Source organism: Limulus polyphemus, unplaced genomic scaffold (genome assembly GCF_000517525.1).
Source record: "Limulus polyphemus unplaced genomic scaffold, Limulus_polyphemus-2.1.2 Scaffold454, whole genome shotgun sequence".
NCBI classification, from domain to species: domain Eukaryota; kingdom Metazoa; phylum Arthropoda; class Merostomata; order Xiphosura; family Limulidae; genus Limulus; species Limulus polyphemus.
The window spans coordinates 543,838-565,658 of NW_013666064.1; the positions used below are offsets into that span (position 1 = coordinate 543,838).

The following is a 21,821-nucleotide window of genomic DNA, read 5'->3' on the forward strand; positions in this document are numbered from 1 at the left end:
CAGGACATTTTAGTTGGGATGAAGTGGACAACAGAACAAATGACACCTGAAGAAGCCACCGTCGAAGAAGAAACTCTACTCAGTTTTGAGAAAAGAAACGTTGAAGCTATTGATGAAGCTACTACCACTGATGTGACTGTTACAGACGATAGGACATTTCCAAATGAAACAGATGAACCCCATATGAAGCAGAAGCCAACGAGACGGAGACCAGTACGGAAGAAGATACGTCCCGTAAAATTAAGAGACTTTGTTGAATTGTAATTTTGTGTTTGTAATTCTGTACATTTTAATTAAGTTATTGTTAATTGTTATTGGTTTAATGTAAGTGGCTATTGTTCGGGAAGAACAATACTAAGGAGGGGGCAGTGTTGCGCCAGCGAGGTCAAGTGACTAGTATCACGCCAATTCCTTCTCGAACCTTCGTGAATTGTCGGGAGATTACTAGATTGGGGTAGTCTGGTATATATAAGATGGTCACAACGTGGCAGGACAATGTGTAGGTAATGAGTAATTGAACTGCTGTCAGAGAGTGTGTAATTGAACGAGCTCGTGAGACGCGAGTTATAGCGTTTGTTATAGAGCGGCTGTTGAAATTAAGTGTATCGTAAAGTTGTATTCGGAAAGAATAAACCAGTTTTATTTAAGAAAGGACTTGTGTCGCTAAAGCTTCGTCGGAACGAATTTACGGAAAATTAAATAACGAACGGAGACGTAACAATACTTTTGCAGACCTGACAAATTTTGAAATTTTTTTTAATGACTATAAATGTATATGCGCTATTAAGAAACTGGTTCATTAAACTCGAGCCCTAACACAGCCTGGTGGTTAGAGAACTCGCCCTTTCATATGTGGGGCATTATAAAGTTAGCTATAGTCTATCATTGCTATATTAGGGTCGACTAGCGCAAACAACCCTCGAGCAGCTTTGCGCGAAATTCGAAACAAACCAATAAACTCGCTCAGTCAAACGTAAAATTGTGTATCCCTAAAGTTACTTTTCAAATCACGAGTAAACTCCACTCTGTCATAAATTTATTTCTTCTTCCTCAATCTTATACAAGTCCAAAGAATTTGGCACGCAAAACAAACCAGTCTTTTCGACAAGAAATATCAAACGCAATTCAGGACCAAAATTTCTAATAGGTCCTTATCAGGTTTAACTGGTCCAATCCAAGACCATGTATACATATACATGTTAATTCCATTTTATCAATTTCAGATATGTTTGTTGATATCGTTAAACCAGTAATTGAAAACAACAGTTTTTGATTATATCACTCTTGGATTGTAAATTAATGTGATTTACAATCACTATTTTAATACTGAGCAAAAGGTAAGGTATTTTCAGATGCCAATACTCGTCACACTTCGTTTGGATCGATCTCGCCATTCACATGTTCCAGGAACATCCTTTTCATTTCAGACGTCACAGAGATTTCTCATAACATCTAAAATAGGCCAGCGATTGGCAGAAAGCTAGCGGCTCCACTTCGGAGATTGAAGTAAAGACGATACTTTTGTTAAACGAAAACTCAACTATAGTTTTAAGGAAAAAAGTATAAAAATGCACGTTTGATGACAAGTTAAAGTAGGAAAAAATACTCAAAGCTCTAATTGGCCCAACAGGTCTATTATATTAATTTCTTTGCTATTCGACATACGAACATCCTAACTGGTCAGGCCGTCTAAACTACGTGAATTTCGAACCCTGTTCACAAAAGATACAATTTACTTTAATCAAACTAAACGTTTTTTTCCTCACCAAAAAAGAAATGTCAGTTGTAATACAATTAAAAATACATTCTTTTCCACATAAGCTGTTATATTTTTCACAATACTGTTATTTCTGTTTAAACTGAATAATTTTAAAGTACCATTTCTACAGAAAATACCATTTTTGTACATTTTCTGAAGTTTTTCAGATATTAATAATAAGAAAAAGACACATACAAACACACACATACATATTTATATATATGTCACAAAAAACCTTATATTACTTACCATGAAGTACAAATTTAAAATCTTCCAGATCTCAAACAAATTCTACCCATAAGAACGTTTAATTAAATCATCTTGTAACTTTATAAAACCGCTCGAGAAACTAATTAATTTCCAAACAAGTTATCTATTTAATGTAACAACAATCAAAGAACTGTATATTTTATTTACTCCTGAACAATCTTTCCTAAGTATTTAGTTCCAATGAACTTACAATAAAAATAACTTTTACTACACTGAATGTTTTTGAAAACATAAATAATTTTTTCAAATACATTGAAAACGAAGAATAAACTGTTTCAATTCTAATTATACAAAATTTGAATATCTGTAGCAAGCCACACAATTTTACACACCAAACTCCCAAAACAAATTAGAAAATTAAATAATTCTACATGTTTAAACATAAGTTTTGATATTTATAGTATACAATGGTAGCTGGCATGAATAAAACTGTTTTTGTTGGACTTATTGAAAATGTCTTTTTTTTTTAATATAACTGTCCCTCCATTTTATTTTTATCAAAAATGTAACATATGTATAAAAAATATATTCTTAAGGAAATAAGAAGCATTTAGGTTTTGTAATAACTAAAAAAAACATCTGTTAAAACAATGTAGCTATATTATTTTTAACATAAAAATACCACAAAGAATACTAAAATTTTATGAATTTAATATGATATGGAGAAGAAAACATACCTATTTAACATAAGTTGTGAACAAGCATTATATTATTTCTGTATTTAAGAGAACTTGTTTTTAAAAACAATGTCTAATTCACTTCTTATATTACTCACTTATTTTTTTATTTATAAAACAGATGGTGTTAACACATTCACAATTGATGATCTAATCAACAATTTGTTAAATGAACATACTTAAGTTAAAGTTGTATTTAATAACATTTTTAATACTCACATGAAAAACAATTCACATACAAAAATGTATTGAAATTGTTAGATTATAGATATTTTCTTGGTATCTACGATAGGAGAGGAAGGTGAAGTTATCATAATAAAATTAGGATAAAGTATACAACTCATAGTTGCAGCACAAAGAAAAGTGTGAAGATGTCTTTCCTAATTACTGCTATCAACATTGTTCCCAGCTAATAAAGGAATAGCTGCCTGTGTACCATTGCTTCAAGTGTAATTAAATTTTCTTCTCTCCTAATTTACCATTGCTTCTGTACAAACATGGAATTTCTGCTTTTGAATATTTAAAATCTTAAAAACAAACCTTTAACTCTTGATAATAATTTTTCTTAAAAATTGCTTTAATTTTTACTGTAGCCTAAATGTACAATTTTCATAAGTCACTTTGTTTCTTGAATTTTATGTTTCTTTTTTTTTATATATGGTCACATTTTTAAATTGATGGTTTGAAATCATTTGAGTTACTTTGAATCATGTTTCTTCCTTGAATTTAGAGGAGTGCAAACATTTTATATGCACTAATTCCAATCTCATTCTTAAATGTTTTATCAGTAAAATTCATCAATCTAAAGTCTCGACTCATACAACTCTATAATTGCAAACATACAATATATGGATATCCATACATGTCCACGTTACAAAAATCATTTCAAACAATGGTTCAAGGCACAATAACTATAAATTTTCACAGCTACACCTTCTTGTGACTTTTAAGCATGAGGGTTAATTACACTGACATAAAAAAATGAGGAATTTGATTTATTCTTAAAGGTTATGTGACACTGACTACTAATACATACGTATTTTCAATATAAAACAAATTTGTATCACATTTTTTATCTCGCACTGTATGTAATTATAAAGTATAATAAATGTAACATTTTCCTCTCTATAAGATGGTATTCCAAGAAATTACTTCAGCATATAAAAATTAACTAATCACAGATTGCACATTCATACATAATCTCAATAAACAGAGCGAAAAAAAAAAAAATATATATTTTGTATACACTAGATTTACATTACTACCAAAAGATAATTTGCATCGTGTTTTCAAGAATGTGTAAAGCTAAATAATACAGGGCAGGCTTACTATGAATACATGACTATAACTTTGAACAAACCTAAAAGTTTTATTACCAATGTATTCAAGAAATAAGAAAAACTACCCATAACAAAATCTAACAATCTTGTTATATAATCAACTCTTGATTAATGTGATAACTGAGCAATAACTGACAGTCACTAACTGATGCTACAAAATCAAAAATATTTTAATTTCTTAATTATTTTTACATGTTTTTTTTTAAAAACATCAGTTTTCTCTTCATGTATGATTTTTACTATTAAGAAATGAATCTAAATACGAGTAATTTATAATATTTTCATGGCAAGGTAATTAAGAAACATAAATGGACACATTTATATTATTTGTATCATTTAACAATACTAAATTGTATTTCTCAAGGTTTTAAAGCACACATGACATTTAAATTAATAATAGTATCTGTTCTTCCTCCTCTTTAGAATCAGTCAAGTTTGTAACAGCTTAGAAAGGTTAATATAATAGGCCTACGTTGTATCCACAAACTCATATTAGTTTTCTCATTCTGGCTTGGCAACAGTGTACCTTGAAAGTCAAAATACCTTTAAAGTGACACTTATATACTATGTCTTCAATGTGGAGGACTACATATGGATGGCAATTTGTAATTCCAAATCTCTGAACATTCTGTTTTAAGTGGTATGAACATCACAGTGAAGGTGACAATCAGCTTAAAGGATGTTGTTAAACATTTTTAATAAAGTTCTGAAATACCATTTTAAAAAAAAGATCAGTTAAGTATCACAAATTATTAAAGAACTCACAGCCAATTTCATACAAATCTTCAATATCATGAAACCATTTTTAATGATGTTTACGTAAAATATTTTCAACAAACTTTTTCAGCTCCAATCAAAATGATTATTTGTCCCGATCCCTTAATTTTTGTAGCACTTTGATCACTCCTACTTCATGTTTATCAATACCAGTATGTAAGATTGCAGAGCATGTATAATTATTTCTATTTAAACAGCAAAATGATTGAACTATCAATCAAAAGCTTTGAAATTCACCTAACTGTTTTCTGTAACAAGAAATACAATTTACAAGTACAAATCACACATTTGACTTGTTATACTTATAATACCATACTAAAAAAAAACGTGTACAATAATAATATGAGTAGATAAATCACAATTCAAGATAACCTGAGCCTTATGTTCTGAAAGAACTCTGGTTATTGGGTTTCTTGAATTGTGATTAGTTCTAGTAATTTGTTAAGGATAATGTATTCATTATCCACATAATTAGTCATATCATAAAGTATTTTTCTGCTTTTTAATTAAAACACTAAGAAGTAAGGGCTTTGTACAATCATAAGTTAGAAAATTTAATCTCAACAATAACTGTACAATGTAATTGTTATGGAAAAATGTTCAGTATATCTGTAACCATAATACTATATATACACACACACAAACATTGTACATCATATAAAGGGATAGAATAACCAAATATTTCTAATTACCACTTGTAATGATATGTGCTATAAAACTTTAAAATTCCTGTGACACCTTAAACAAAAGAAGTGATACATACGATGTTATAACTTTTATGTTTGATTTAACAGAATTATGAAAAAAAAAAAAACTTTATTATTCTTTCATTTACAAATTATTAAAGGAAAAATATGTGATTTCAATAGGAGAATAATCTCTTGTCAATTTGCTAATATTTATGTAGTACAAATATTAATAAAATACATCCTCAGGTAATGAAAATTAGGCTCAGTAGAAAATACAAGATCAAAAGAATGTTAAATCACATGAAGCAAGAACAATAAAATGAACCAACAATATTACTGACTATCTAAAAACAATATAAATGGATGAGAGGAAACAGGATTAAAAATTATTATTTTTTTAAATTAACATTCTATTTGTAAGATATAAGATGACTTATATTTAAAGCAGGTATCATACTCTCTTCACATTCTTTGAAAAGGTTACTGCTTATGTAGATGAGGATAAGTGTGTAGATTTGGTGTATCTGGATTTTCAGAAAGCATTCAAAAAGATGTCACATAAAAGGCTGGTAAGAAAAAAAAATCTTTATAGGTGTGGGAGATAAGTAAGCTAACTGGATAGAAGAGTTGCTGGATGAAAGAAAGCAGAAGGTCATTGAAATGAAGTTCAGTCAAACTGGATTAATGTCACAAGTGGGGTAACCTCAAGGCTCAGTCTTAGGACCTTTGTTCTTTTTGATTTACATTAATGACATAGATGAAGGAATGGCCAGCAAGTTACTTAAACTTGCTGATGATATTAAAGTCTTAGGTGTTACTGAGTGTGAGGAAAAAGCTGCTGCTTTAAAAATGGACTTAGATTATTTAGTGAGTTGGGCAAATAAATGGCAGGTGGGTTTTAATTATAATAAATGCAAGATAATGCATGTAGGTTATCATAATTTGAATTATAACCTTAACAGCATTATGAAAGAAAAGGATCTTGTTGTAGTGGTTGGTCAGTGTCTTACGCCATCCAAGCAGTGTGTTGTTGCTAGTAGTGCAGCAAATTGGATTTTAGGTTGTATTTACAGAAATACTGAATACACGTCTAAAACAGGTTATAAATTAATTCTATAGATCACTGTTTAGGCAACATTTGGAGTATTGTGTTCAGTCTTAGGTTCTTTACCTTAGGAAGGACATTGAATTGTTGGAAAGGGTTCAGAGGAGGGCTACTAGAATGGTGCCTGGGATGGTGTGGTTTGTCATACAAGTAGAGGTAAAGATCTTTGAAATTGCTTTCTCTTGATAAAAGAACTGTTAGAAAGGATCTAATTGAGGTGTTTAAGATTGTTAAAGGACTTGGGTGTTGATGCATCCTCTTTTTTTCATTCTTAATGGTGAGAACAGTAGGACTAGGGGACATAAATATAAATTTTGGCAGGGCAGGAGTTATCTTCAGCTAATACAGTTATATTTTTCTAACATAATGGTTGGCTTTGGAATGGGTTGCCTTCATATGTTGTGGAGGCAGTAAATTGAAGTCAGTTTAAGAGAAAACTGATAATTATATGAATGATAAGAACTGGCTTTGAGATTTTTATTTAATATTTTTAGTTTAGTTTATAGGATGGGACAACCTAGATGGATCAATAGCTTCATTGTTGTCTGTAAACACTATGTTACTTTAAACAGCGTCTTACAAAAGAAGATTCTACCAACAGGTCAAACCTAAAAATTACTTTAAAACCATCCTTTACATTAAAAACATTTCTTTAAGATGAAGAATCATTTACCTATCTCTCTTTGCTCTTGGACTGTTAACACCTACATTGGAAAAACAAAACATTTTTGTTATCCACATCCATGAGCATTTTGGTGTATCACTTAAGTCAAATAACATCCTTTTAAGTTCAGCCACTTTGGCCATCCAATCTTGTTTAACTTTGTCTTTATTCCCTAGAAACAGTATGAGTAAAGAAGGAGAAATAAAATTAAGAAATTTAAATTGTATTGATAATGTTGTTAATTAGAAGGTCAATTGATCAAAAGAGTTGCTTTAAAACAATTGTAAAAGAAGACAGTGTTATATTTAAAATAGGAGATATCCATTTCTTGGATACTTTCTTTTATTAATAGTTCAATTTTGGAGTTACCATTTACAAAGAATGAATCCCAAGTGAGTCTAAGTCAAAAAAGTACTTTGAAAAACAGTATCAATAACAGCCAAGCCAATCCTTATGCATGTTTATGAAAATAAAAAAAGTCAAATGGTCATTTCGAAATTTGTAATTTTATACCATTCCTAAAATATAGGACTTTTTTTCCCCCCTGTTCATGTATTTTTCTGCCTTTTTTCCAATTGACTTTTTTTCTTTGTCTTTACCACCACCACTGATTTCTAGGTGGTCAATAATATTCTTGGTTAATGTTATTGTTCTTGCTTCATGTGAGTTGTTTCATGTTTTATCTTGTATTTCCTATCAAGTTTAATTTTTATTATTTTCTTATGCCTGAAGATGACCTATAGTAAATATAAAGGTCAAAACACTGCATTTAAATATTTATATAAATATTGTATTTAATTAATAAAAATCTCTTGAACAGTTTTATTAGAAAATATTAAATAGAAAGATTTGATATTTAAAATAAATGTGCAAAACTGTTTAGACTGGATTCATTTCCAGAAGGCTTTCCAATAACCTTTATAAAAAAGAATTCATAAAATTCAAAAATAAGAAGAATGTATTTAAGCAAAAAAGATGAATTAGAAAACTTTAACAGCTTCCATTCATTAAACTCTGTTAGATACAGAAATTAAATTTGCTATTGATGACGAGCCAAATATGTTTTTCGTTCTCATACACTTTCCTTTGATTGAAAATTTTCTTAAACATAGTGTTTTACCTTCAACAATATATTAAATATCAATACTCTTAGTTTTCTTTATTATCAAATCTAAAGTTTTTTTATTTTCTGAAGTGATATGTAATGAATAAGTTTCTGTTGAACTACTGGTGAAAGAAACGAGTTGGTACTTTCCTATAAATTCAGCATTTTTCCCCTTTCAACTACCAAGAGCCACACACAGTAAATTTCAATGTAAAATCCAAGCAATATTTCAGTAATTTTTCTTCTAGCACTGAACAAATGTGCCCTTGAAAGAGGTTCTTGATTAAAATAATCTCACATTATTCTGAAAGAAATAATAAACTGAACAATTTGTGCTTTATTTCTGTTCCCCATTTTATTTATTTTTTCATGGAGTATACTATAAAAGCTGACTTCCAGTGTGTAGGTATACAGTACATGTCCAAACTCTGGTTAAAGCAAAACACGCAAATGCCTTAAAATAAGAATGCAAACTGCTTCATTGTTAAAGTTTTTTTTTTTTAAATCAAAATGTGTGTTTTCTCTGAATACTGCAAAAACTATGATTATGACCTATTAAGAATGATTAACACCAAATAATCACAGAATTAAGAACCTGAAACATTACAAACGAAAAGACACAAATATGCATAATTTATTAAAAAAAATAAAATTCCTGAAAACAAGAAAAAATAACATAAAAAAAGAGAAAAGTAGGAATGTCAGAACTCCTCTTTCCTACAAATAATCTAGTTTTGACAAAATAGTTTGAATTTAGATTTTTTAGGAAAACCCAAATTAAAAAATAAGCAGCATTGTTGATCATGGAATATAAGTACAGTAAAAGTATTTGGTACACATACACATCAAATTAGCTTGTAAGGATTTACTCAGTTTAACAGTATTCTTGTAAATACTACTTTAATCTAAAAGTTTCAAACTATTTACAATCAAAATGACAAACTTTGTATTCCTTTCATCCACACTAATAGTGAACATGTTTATAGTAAAACAAACACCTTGTTCTCCAATATTCAAAATCTTATTATGATAAAGTTGCTCTTATTTACTACAAGACAGTTATATACACCCTTTTAGCTGTTTTCCATTTTCTGAATTTTATGTACTTTGTACTTATATACATGCATATAGATATACATGCAAATTAAGACAATGTGCTTCATCATAAAAACAGTACTACATTCACCACTCTACAAACAGAAAATAAAACCATTAACACCACAAGAATGATTATAATTACAACACGAACCTTATTCACAAGTTATTTTAGGTTTGGCCAAAATATTCTTTCATTCTTAAAAAACAATTATACTTTTCCAGCTTTTCTTTCAAAAGTACACGATAAAGAAGGTAAATTCAAGTGATACACTTCATAATGTATGTAATAGAACTATTAATACGAATTATCAAACACACATGCATTTAAATGATGAGAAAAACACCTCATACCTGTAAATGACATCAGTTTAAGTTAAAAGTTACATATCTGTTGCAAGGGTTTCTAATATTTTTAGTGTTTCTACTGAAGTGGCCTTAAATAATATGAATATTTTATTGACAGATAACTATAACAGTCAGTATGAATTTGTCAAAATTTTACTTTAAAATGATCTGCACAAATATGAGTCACACGTACAAAAAATATTACAGATACATGTTAATGCAGACAATGGTCAGCTGATTAATAAAGTTTATAGTGAGGTGTACAATACACTGATATCTAAAAGCCAACAAATCAACCAACTGATTTAGAAAAGAAAAATAAATTATTTTTAAAAATGTGTCAGATTTTATAGTCCTTTGTCCAAACATTTATATATTCCAATAGGACACTGTCAAAATATCACATAACATTTAATATAGGAAAGCCCTTAATAGGTAGGCCAACACTAACTCAGAGAAGCATGCAAGTTTTATCTGCAAGCCAAACAAAGACACAAGCAGCTGTTTACTACTCCAGCTCTTCTATTTCCTTATTCTGAAGTACATTCTGATTTGTTTGATCATTTTCAAACTCTACAAAGTCATCAAATAAACTTGGCCAAGCTTCTGTGTCATCATAGCAGCTGAGATCATCTCCAACAGATTCTGTAAAGTTCAGAAACATATTCCAAGTATCACGTGGTATTCCTCGAATATTTGGATGTTTTTCTAAGAAGACAAGCCATCGTTTGAGAATTGAAGGTTCTTTTATTGAGAATATAAGTTTCCACAGTTGTATTGCCATTTCAGCTGGGAGGATCCGCTGTCCCACCTCGAGACCAAATCTATATGTAAAACGATACAAATCTTTGAACTTTTCAGGATTCTGTACTTCTGCTAACATCTCTGGAAACTTGGAACGTATTCCTTGAATTGAGTCAACATGTAGAGCTTTACAGCCAATCACAAATTCTTCATGTGTAAAGCAACACATCTGCTCAGCACCAAACTTCCATGCTAAAACCAGAACACGAAATTCTTCAGGCTTAACGTCAAGGTCTTGACATAGTCGTTCTATTCCTTCTGACAATATAGCATCTTCTTGTGAATCTTTATATTGATCAAAAAGAGCATGAATCTTGCTTTCTGAGTAATCTCGTCCTGAATGACTAGACCTCTTTTTGTCTGTGCTACCACTACGGATTGGAGGGATTCGAGGGTGAAACATCAATTTTTCTGCAAAACCAAGAGTAGACTTGGAAGAGGTGCTTATATGCATTTCCCCATTACTACTAACCACAGGAGCACTGAGTTCTCTGTTGCTGGATCTTAAAATTTGGCTCCCACCACAATTGTTAGATGGTACACTAGCACCTGAAAACTCCACTGTCCGAGAGGACTCTTGATGCTTCAAGTGTTTCTCGGGTACTGATCCTGCTTGATTAGACTGACAACAAGAAAGGCACTTCCCCATTGGTTGGAACACTGCAGTAAGCAGGAAATTACTGCCTACTTATAACGGATCATCCCCAACCTAGATAAAAAAATATCCACTCAATGCAAAGTATTTTTGAAACATTTTGATTTAATTATTATAATGAAATAATTAATTACAATTATTTCCTCATATATCTATTATTACTGTTTGCAGAACAAATATATAATAATATTGGTTTGGTTTGTTTTGAATTTCGTGCAAAGCTACACAGAGGGCTATCTGTGCTAGTCATCCCTAATTTAGTAGTGTAAGACTAGAGGGAAGGCAGCTAGTCATCACCACCCTCCGCCAACTCTTGGGCTATTCTTTTACTAATGAATAGTGTGATTGTTCATCACTTTATAACACCCCCACGACTGAAATGGCAAGCATGTTTGGTGGAATGGGGATTTGAGCCCGCAACCCTCAGATTGTGAGTCGAGTACCCTAACCAGCTGGCCAGGCTGAGCCGTATAATAATATTAATGCACTAACACTTTTAAACCTACAATAAAACTTTCATAAAACCTGACTTGAGACTTTTTCACTAAATTGAAGTAAGGAAGCAAATTATATTATTTTCTCAGATATTATACACATGAAAAGCACAAATCAAATCAATTATAAATTATTTGTATTAACTATACAGAAAATATGTCAAAAATGATGTTATATCTCCATATGGTCATGGTGAAAAACTAAACTTTTAAAGCAAACATCATACAGAAGTATTAAACCAAGGAAAAAATAAAAAATGACTTAAAAATAAGTATGAATAAATTTACAAAAGTAATTCTGAAAGGCATGTTTTGTAATATACTCTTTTGCTGATTAAATTTTGTGATCATAGAGTAATTATACCCCCCTCCCACACACACAAAAGCTACAACATATTCAAAATACACTGAGTACATGAAGTGTCAAGGTTATTGCTAGAGTCCTATAAGTATAGAAATATGTTTAGTCATATAATGGCTATCCTACAAACACAATCAGTTTGACAGATTTCTCGGACTTGAATGTCTCAGCAGGAAAATCTTCATACACTGTCTAAAAACATCTGTCATTCAAGCCTTAAGAAAAGTGGCAATTTAAAGGGAATGTGTCCATCACTAGAACACAAATTGCTGGCAAGTGAAATAAAAATTAACTTGACGTGTTTAAAAAGTGCACCAAAAAAACATCTCCTTCATACACTGTCCAAAAACATCTGTCATTCAAGCCTTAAGAAAAGTGGCAATCTAAAAGGAATGTGTCTATCACTAGGACACAAATTGCTGGCAAGTGAAATAAAAATCAACTTGACAGGTTTAAAAAGTGCAATACACTAGTCCCAAATGACCAATTTTGTCAAAAGTGGTTAAGATTTGACTATCTCAAACCATACCAGTGAGAAACATTATAAAACTGCACATGGTAGCCAACAACCAGTTCAAAATCTTTTACTTTGAATTCAAACAGAAAATCAAAGTTCCAGAGTTTCCAAATGTGGTGTAATTTGATAAGTCACATTTCAAATTTTCCTATACTGAGAACAGAATAGAAATATGGACAAAACCATTAGAAACATGTGTTCAAAATGCTAAAAGTGGAATAACTGTATTGTAATGTTTTTGTGAAAGGAAATGGGTTCTTTGATTCCATTCAAAAGTCAAATAACATTCAAAGTGCATTTGAACATTTGGTTAAGTCCATCTTACAATGCTGCATTTCCACCCTCATAAACAAGAGTTATTTAACAACAATACTGCAATAATTCACTATGTTTCTTTCCTCCAAATATGGTTCAAAAAGCATAAAAACAACTACAGTCATCATTTTCATCCAGCATAATCTCAGGAAGATAGTATTCAAATCAATTGAGCATCAATGGTATGAACTAGGGTGTGCATTTGCCATCATAATCCTCTACTAATGTTCATGAACCATTTGCAGACCATACTTCTCTACAAACAATTAAACAAGCCACATCCTACATTTTGATAAGTCTATTCCAAGCCAAGTTCTGGTTAGAATCAGTATAAGAGTACTGACCAATAGGTCAGTCAGTGCTCATACATGCATTAAAAGTTTGGAATTCAAATATTATGTGACCTCATAGGTTGATGTACTTTTAACTGACTCTTCCATATCTGTGTTAGACTGATTAAATTAACTACTATAAAAATATATGACAATTTTTACAAAGAATTTATAATGTTGCACATTTTGTGGGTGACCTATAGCATTAAACAAAGAGGGATAAGGCTGATACACATACCTCATTAAAGCAATGTTGGTAAGATGCTGTGTATATTTTACCTTTTCAGAATTTACAATCAAGTCATTAGTCTCTAACTCTAATAATAATAATGTACATTTATAACAAAACAACATATTTCATTTATTTTCTCTCATAAATGTTTATTGTTGGGACCAAAACATGCTTATATGTATAATATAGCATGTTTTGTGGAATTTACTTTGGCTACTTTATGTAATCATGAAAACAATGGATAATGAGTATTTCACTGTTTGTCAATAAACAACTTACAGAGTGATGCCCTGTACCATAATTCTGGCATACTTGTCCATTTGCATTCATGACCTACTTTTTTTCACAAACAGATTTCAAAGATTTCATTTTGCTAGCTGAAAGCTGATATATTTTCCAAGGTATATGATCCTGCTTCCTTAACTCAAACAAAGAATTCTTACTACAATGAATTGTAATAATTTTAGTATGGTAAGCAAAAAGTAGTTTTCTAAGCAATCATCTAATCGTAACAGTTTAATACTATGTTAATTAGTCTTTTACCAATTAATTAGCCATCAGCAACACCAATTTTCTTTTAAGAAACTTATTATTAAGTTTTTTAAGAATAAAGTATAATTTTCTCCCCAATACACATTTATATATCTTCAGAAAAACTATTTAGCAGGTGTGGGTATTTTCTTTGTCATTCTTGTAAAATTACACTCATATTAGTATATCACATTTACATTATCTATTGACAGCACTGCAATGTTTACTTTTTTTTTCACTAGGATTTCTCACTCAGATATCCTTGTTCAGAACTTAAAAGTTAAGAAACTTCAGGTTGGGATTTAAGAATAATAGCAATTCTAAATTTTGTGGAAATTATCAGTTTCTCTTTTCCCGATAAATGTTGTCAGCTCTAAGAAATGGTATTCACTATACACACAGCTTTCTGGAACTGACAGAAATCTTCGTGCTGCTTAAGATTGTATTGGAAATGAGACATTGCTGAGTTTTCACCACAATAACAGATTAGACTGTCATTTTAAAACTGGTTGAGGTAGGTATAAATTAATTTTACTAGCGACAGGAGCTTCCTTGCCATGATTTCTTTGAAAAACACAATTAATGCCATAAGAACCTTCAGATATTTCACGAAAGCAATCCCAGAATGAGTTATGTGTCCGCTGCTGTAGACTCTTAACGTGTGGAAATGCTAATGCTGTGGAGTCATTATGTTACTTCCACCATTTTTATCTTTAACCACATCTGACTGTGATATTAATAGTGTCAGTGCTTTCTCCATATAACTCTGTTTCTCATTTTAGATCTTCTTATATTTGCAAAATGCTACTTTATAGTACAAAGCTAATAATACATTAAGGTGAAATTTGGATTTCTTTGTAATTCAGCAAATATAATTTCAAATCCTCATGCCAAGCATGCTTTCATTATTCCCAGAATAAGGCAATTTGCATTATCCTTCAACAGATAACATTAAAGAGTAGTCATAGGTGGGATAACTTCTAAATGCTAGACTTTGGTAAATACGTAAGAATCATCAGATTGGCTAGTTGGACTTGTGAGATAAGATTAATGGAAGCTTTTTGGAATGGATGGTTTACATTTAAAGAGGGTAGGGGTTGGCTTGTTTGCAAGGGCAATTAACTCAGCTGTAAGAGAAGTTTTAAGCTAGGACTAGACAGTAGTGAGAGCCACGATAAAATAAATGCAAAAAAAGATGTAGAAAAAAGTTTAGCATAGGAAATGAGTACATAGTTCTAAGAATAAGCTTAATTGTAACTACTGTAATGTTAGAAATATAAGAAATAAAATAGATGACTTTAGAGTGTTGGTAGTAATGGAGGATTTTGGTATAATGGGGAAAATTGAAACATGGTTAAATGTAGACAATTATGATGACAGAAATTTCTTTGAAATATAAGGTTATAGGTTATTTAATAGGGATGTAGTACTAAAGAGAAAAAAGGAGTGGCTTTATATGTAAAATATGAGTTACATCCTGTTGAAGCTGAAGATATCAAAGATAATAGCAAGGAGATTGAATCCATTTGGTTTCTATTAGTGGATATAAATTGAAAAGGCTTTTAGTGGAAATTTATTACAGACCACCAGATGATACTGATGGAATTAATTAGAAACTTTACATTGAGATTAAGATTTCAACTGTTAATGTGGTCATAAATATGGTTGATTTAAACTTCAGGCATATAGACTGGCAAACATTAGAGTCAAACCACAAGGGAGAAAACCATCTTGAACAGTTTCCAAAACCTTGGTAAAGGAACCTACTACAGACAATGATATATTAGATTTATTGTTAACTCCTAATATAGATGGTGGAAAGTGGGGAACATCTGAGTGCAAGTGATCATTGCTCCATTAGGTTCGATGTTTTGCTGCATATGAAGATCAGGAATAATATTTTGGTTATAAATTTCAAAAAAGCAAATTTTCAAGGGATGTGACAGGAATTATCTGTTGTAAATTGGGCAGCTAAGTTATTTGTGGACATTATATATAATGTGGAAAAGTTTTAAATATTCAAGATAATTGTATCCCTTATGGAAAAAAAAAGGTGGCTACAAGTAAAAAAACAGGTTAGCTCACAAAGGGTATAAAGGATATAATTAAAGAAAAGCATCACAAACTTAAGAAATTTAAATTGACTGGTTTGATGGGAGATTTAGAAGATTACAGAATATGGAGAAAGTTGATCAAGCAGGAAATTAGGACATCAAACAGGATGTATGTAAAAAGTTTGACTCAAAACATAAATATTAATGGTCACAATTACTTTCAATACATTAGGGATAAACAAAATGTTAGGATGGGGATAGGACCTTTGAGGGATGATAAAGGAAAGCTTTTATCTGATGATTATGAGATGGCTGGGTTATTAAATTATGTTTTTTCTTCAATTTTTACTAATGAAGATTTAAGCAATATTCCTCATCTTTAACAGTTGATAGATGGAAACAAGATCAAACAAGGTGACTGCATTAATTCTGAGCTTGTTAAGAACAAATTGGGAAGTTTAGAAAACAATAAGACTCCTGGGCCAGATAATATTTCTCCAAGGGTTTTGAAGAAGGTTAAGGATTGGATATGTGAGCCTCTTGCAACTACGTTTTGTAACTCTTTGAATAGTAGGCAGGTGCCAGAGGATTGGAAGTTAACTAATGTTACTCCTCTTTTCAAGAGAGGTGATAAAAATTGTCCCAGTAATTAGAAGCCTATTAATCTTACATAAGTGGTAAGAAAATTTTTTGAAAGTCTGATAAATGGAATTGCTTAGCAAAGTCACTTAACAAAGTTTAAATTTTTGTTGGATAGTCAGCATAGTTTCAGTAGAGGTAAATCTTGTGTTACAAATCTTTTGACATTCTTTGAAAATGTTATTGCTTATGTAGATGAGTTAAGGTGTATATTTGGTGTATCTTGATTTTCAGAAAGCATTTGACAAGGTGCCACATAAAAGGCTTTTAAAAAAATATATTTCTATAGGTGTGGAGGATTAGTAAGCTAATTGAATAGAAGAAAGGAGAGGGTCATTATAAATGGAGTTCAGTATCTCAGGGCTCAGTCTTAAGACCTTTATTCTTTTTGATTTACATCAATGACATAGCTGAAGGAATGGTTAATAAATTACTTAAATTTGCTAATGATATTAAGGTCTCGGGTGTTGCTAACTGTGAAGAGGATGCTGCTGCTTTACAAATGGATTTAGATCATTTAGTGAGTTGGGCAAGTAAATGGCAGATGGTGTTAATTATAATAAATGCAAGGTAATGCATGTGGGTTATCATAATTTAAATTATAGGTATAATTTGGATGCGAATAACCTTAACAGTGTCGTGAAAGAAAAGGATCTTGGTATAATGGTTGATCAGTCTCTTAAGCCATCCAAGCAGTGTACTGTTGCTAGTGGTAAGGCAAATGGGATTTTAGGTTGTGTCTTCAGAAATATTGAATACAAATCTAAAATGGTTAAAATTTCATTGTATAGGTCACTGGTTAGGGCACATCTGGAGTATTGTGTTCAGTCTTGGGCTTTTTACCTTACAAAGAACATTGAATTGTTAGAAAAAGTTTGGAGGAGGGCTACTAGAATGGTGCCTGGGATGGAGGGATTGTCAAAAGAGAAGAGGTTAAGATATCTTAAATTGTTAGAGAAGAGTTAGAGAGGATCTCATTTAGGTGTCTAAGATTGATAGTGTTGATGTATCATCTTTTTTCATACTTAATGGTGAGAATAGTAGGACTAGGGGATATAAATTTTGGCAGGGTAGGAGTCATCGTCAGCAAAGACAGCTTTATTTTTCTAACAAGGTGGATAGCCTTTGGATGTTGTGGAGGCAGTAAATTTAAGTGAATTTATGAGAAAGCTTGACAACTAAAAGAATAATAAGGGCTAGCTTTGAGGTTTTTTATTTATTTATTTAATAGTTCTAATTTAGTTCAGAGGATGGGACAGCCTAGATAGACCAATAGGTCCCTTGTTATCCCTAAACTTTATATGTTAAAACTGAGTCTGTGAAATTAATGTTTATGTTAACTCCTTTAAATGTTTGTAGCAGTTTTAAACACATCTCTAATACTATAAGGACCACTGATTATAGTTGATCTTGGTAATTATGTTCTTTGCAGCATAGAGGCATATTTCTCTCTTTTTGTCTTTTATTCCAAAAGGCTTTCAAGAAGACAGTATGTTAAATCACAACTTGACTGTATATTGTGTACTAGTTTTTTTTATGCATATTTAAAGCACTTAGAATAGCCACTAATTTTGAACAAGGTGCAGATGAATGGTTGAAATATGTAAGGATCTTTCTGATTACTGATATGAAATTAAGTGCAACTCAGTGGGATTCCAGAGCATTCATGATTATAAATTGTAATGTGTAGAGGAAACATAATTTACTTCACAATCTAGCACAATCAGAACCTTTTACAATATTTTCTCTATTATCTTTCATTATAACATGACTACTTTTCTTTTCAATGTCCCATATATTCATTAGATATTCCAAGAAAATACTTGAAATTAAGAATAGCATATTAATACTACAAATAAACAACCTTATAACACAAAATTGTTACTTTTCTTTAATTGAACACTCAACATTTTAATTTACAGCTTCTTCAGGAGCATTCCACTAAAACACAAACTGTAAGTTACTGTTTAACATAAATTAAAAAGTAAATATTCTTCTAAATAACTGTCCAAAAGATATAGGAATAATTTTAAGATTTTGAAAGTTCTGTAAGAATTCTGGATCATAGAAAAAGAAAACAGGGAAATAGAAACTGTATATTGATTACTGACTTTATTGCTAAAAGCAAACTGATCAGACACAATTAAAATTTACAGAATAATTTTAAAAGATTTGATTAAGAGTACTGGAAAGATCTGTGATGTTTTGGAAGAATACTTCTTGTATAAAATAAAACTGTACAGTTCATGTATACTATAACATTTTCAAAAGAATAATAAACATAATTTTTCTATAAAATTCATATTTAAGCACCAGAAATATCCAGATAGTTGGTTCATCAAATTTTCCTCTGTTCAAAATTATTATTAGGAGTTGTAAAAACTCAGGGTCAAATATAATTATTAACCCTACCCTCTATAACCAGTTCGTTTCATAATTCAAATGAATTGGAAGTTGAAACAAAATATTTCTTGAAAGAGTCAAGTCTAGCAGCAATTTGTACAGGTCAGCATGACTGTTTAAAAAATATTTTACCAGTCCTGGCACAAAATAATCTGCTCATAATGTGATTAAACTGACTAAGTTCTAAATGGCATCACAACTGATTATCTAAAGCTTTGTGTGTACTTGTATAGCTTTAAATACACAGCAAAAAACAAATCAGCAATATTATTATTACAAAACTCATGAGCTACCGAGTAACCACCATACCCCTTGCCTGTTGGGTACTAAAGTTAGCATGTTATCTTCTGATTTAAAACTTAAAGCCCTGAATAAGTCACAATTATTTTTCGTGTATCGAGACCAAAACTGTAAACAGTATTGCAAGTGTGGCCTAACTAATGACTTGTATAGAAACACTTTTTAACTACCTGTTTTGACTTGTAATCAACACATCTATAAATACACCTTTAAATTTTAACAGTTTTAATACTAACAACTGATCAATAGCTAAATGGCTTGAGTTACTTATCCACTACCATGCCAAAGTCATTTTCTTCAGTTACGCTAAGAGCGTAAAGGTTTTTTTGATGTACAAGCCCCAGGCTTGTAAGCATGATAAATTGTACTAGTCCATGAATTTTATTTTTCCACTACATTAATTATCTATATTCATTATAATGCCTACTTTCATGGTATTATAGAATTAAAAATAAGTATGTTAGGTAGATGTAAGATATAGGTAGATATATAATATTAGTAGTCCTAGCATATTGAAGATATTATTTAATTCAGATTATGTAAAAATGCAAAATCTCTGGGAAGGTTATCCAGTCTACATATTTGACAAAATTAAAATAACCACACAGTAGTCCAACATTCAGAGCACCTCATCCTTTTTCACAATACCTAAGAAAAAGAGCAAAGAGTTCTGACAGCACAGCCCAAATCATTTTATTCTAACATGCCCATTTCATCTCATATTAATAAAACTTTACTTTAAAAGATGACTATTCTAATAGATTAGAAAATTTTATAAATATGAAATTAAAAATAAACAGGCTAACAACCTTACGAAAATTTTTGCGACACAAGATATTTAGCAATTTTAAAAGAAAACTAGAGGCATCATTTTTGGTAAATTTTAATAGCTAGAGTTGGATTTTATACACATGATAATATTTTATGGCAGCAGAGCCAAACTTTAAAGTGGTATGTATGAAATTCACTGTAGCCCAAGTTAAAAATTTGGTAGTTCCAGGCATTCAGCTGGAGGATTTTTACATCCATGATGAGTTCCCAAATACATTAAAAGCAATCAAGTTTATCTTACATTTACTATAATTAAAGGTCAATTTCTAAATATCTGTCCAACTTACCAACTGACCCAAGTAGTTCCCAAATACATTAAAAGCAATCAAGTTTATCTTACATTTACTATAATTAAAGGTCAATTTCTAAATATCTGTCCAACTTACCAACTGACCCAAGTAGTTCCCAAATACATTAAAAGCAATCAAGTTTATCTTACATTTACTATAATTAAAGGTCAATTTCTAAATATCTGTCCAACTTACCAACTGACCCAAGTAGTTCCCAAATACATTAAAAGCAATCAAGTTTATCTTACATTTACTATAATTAAAGGTCAATTTCTAAATATCTGTCCAACTTACCAACTGACCCAAGTAATTCGGTAGTAGTTCAACATCCTCAATATAGCTGTAACTACCCAAGAGTCTAATGTCATCAGAGAACTTTATAAATTTATTACAATTATACAAATCTATGCCTCTACTGGTATCATTAATGTGAACAAGAAAAAAGAAAGGCTCAAGCACTGAACTCTGAGAAACTGCACTAGTAACAACAATCCAGTTTGTTGGAACTCCATTAATCAACTAGATATAGTTAGATCAAAGTGTGCATGTCATGTCCCTTATTTACAGTTACATTACAAATTTAATTAAACTACTTTATTATCAATGTATGTGAATAAATGTGGCACCAAAACATAATTTACAATTCAAATCTTATTATACAAGCTTTAATTCTTTAATTTCAAGTTGAAGTGTTTAAATAAATTCTCAACCATCACTTTTATGTATCATGTGACACTTCTTTGTTCTGAATTGCATATTTTAGAATTTCTTTCCACCCCTATATTAATTTCCAAGTTTCCAAGGGCTTACATGTTAGATATCTTTGAGCTAAAAAAGAAAATGTATAGCAAATATTATTCTTGCTTTAATGAGTTATATGCCATAAACTGAAAACCACATGCCATGTCCCTCTTAGCACATGATGTCTTTAAAAAATCTGAGTAATTCTCTCTGACATTTGCTATTTGATTATCTATAACTAATATAAAGAAAATATTTTAATTTACAGCTTTTCTTATGAGGTCAGCTTGTTGTCACAATCAGTTGCAAGTTATTCTCCATCAATTTCATTGTCTGCCATTACCAAAATCACCTCTACCAGGTAAGGAAATACTGTAATTCACATATAGCTTAGTTAGAAATCCTGTTAATTAACTCTTTCAATACGTGGTCGGTCAATGTGATGACCTTGTAACCATTTTGTGCTTGTTATAGTTTTCATGCTATACCTTTT

General features: G+C 30.8%; 1 protein-coding gene across 1 annotated transcript in view; it reads right to left on the reverse strand.

Annotated features, from left to right (window-relative positions):
* Positions 1 to 7,686: 7,686 nt before the first annotated feature.
* Positions 7,687 to 21,821, reverse strand: part of LOC106458386 (DCN1-like protein 3) — a 22,952-nt gene continuing 8,817 nt past the window's right edge. The window contains exon 2 of the mRNA XM_013917897.2: positions 7,687 to 11,342. Coding sequence (XP_013773351.1) covers positions 10,338 to 11,282 — 945 coding nt within the window. The 5' untranslated portion in view covers positions 11,283 to 11,342 and the 3' untranslated portion in view covers positions 7,687 to 10,337. The remainder of the gene's footprint in view (positions 11,343 to 21,821) is intronic.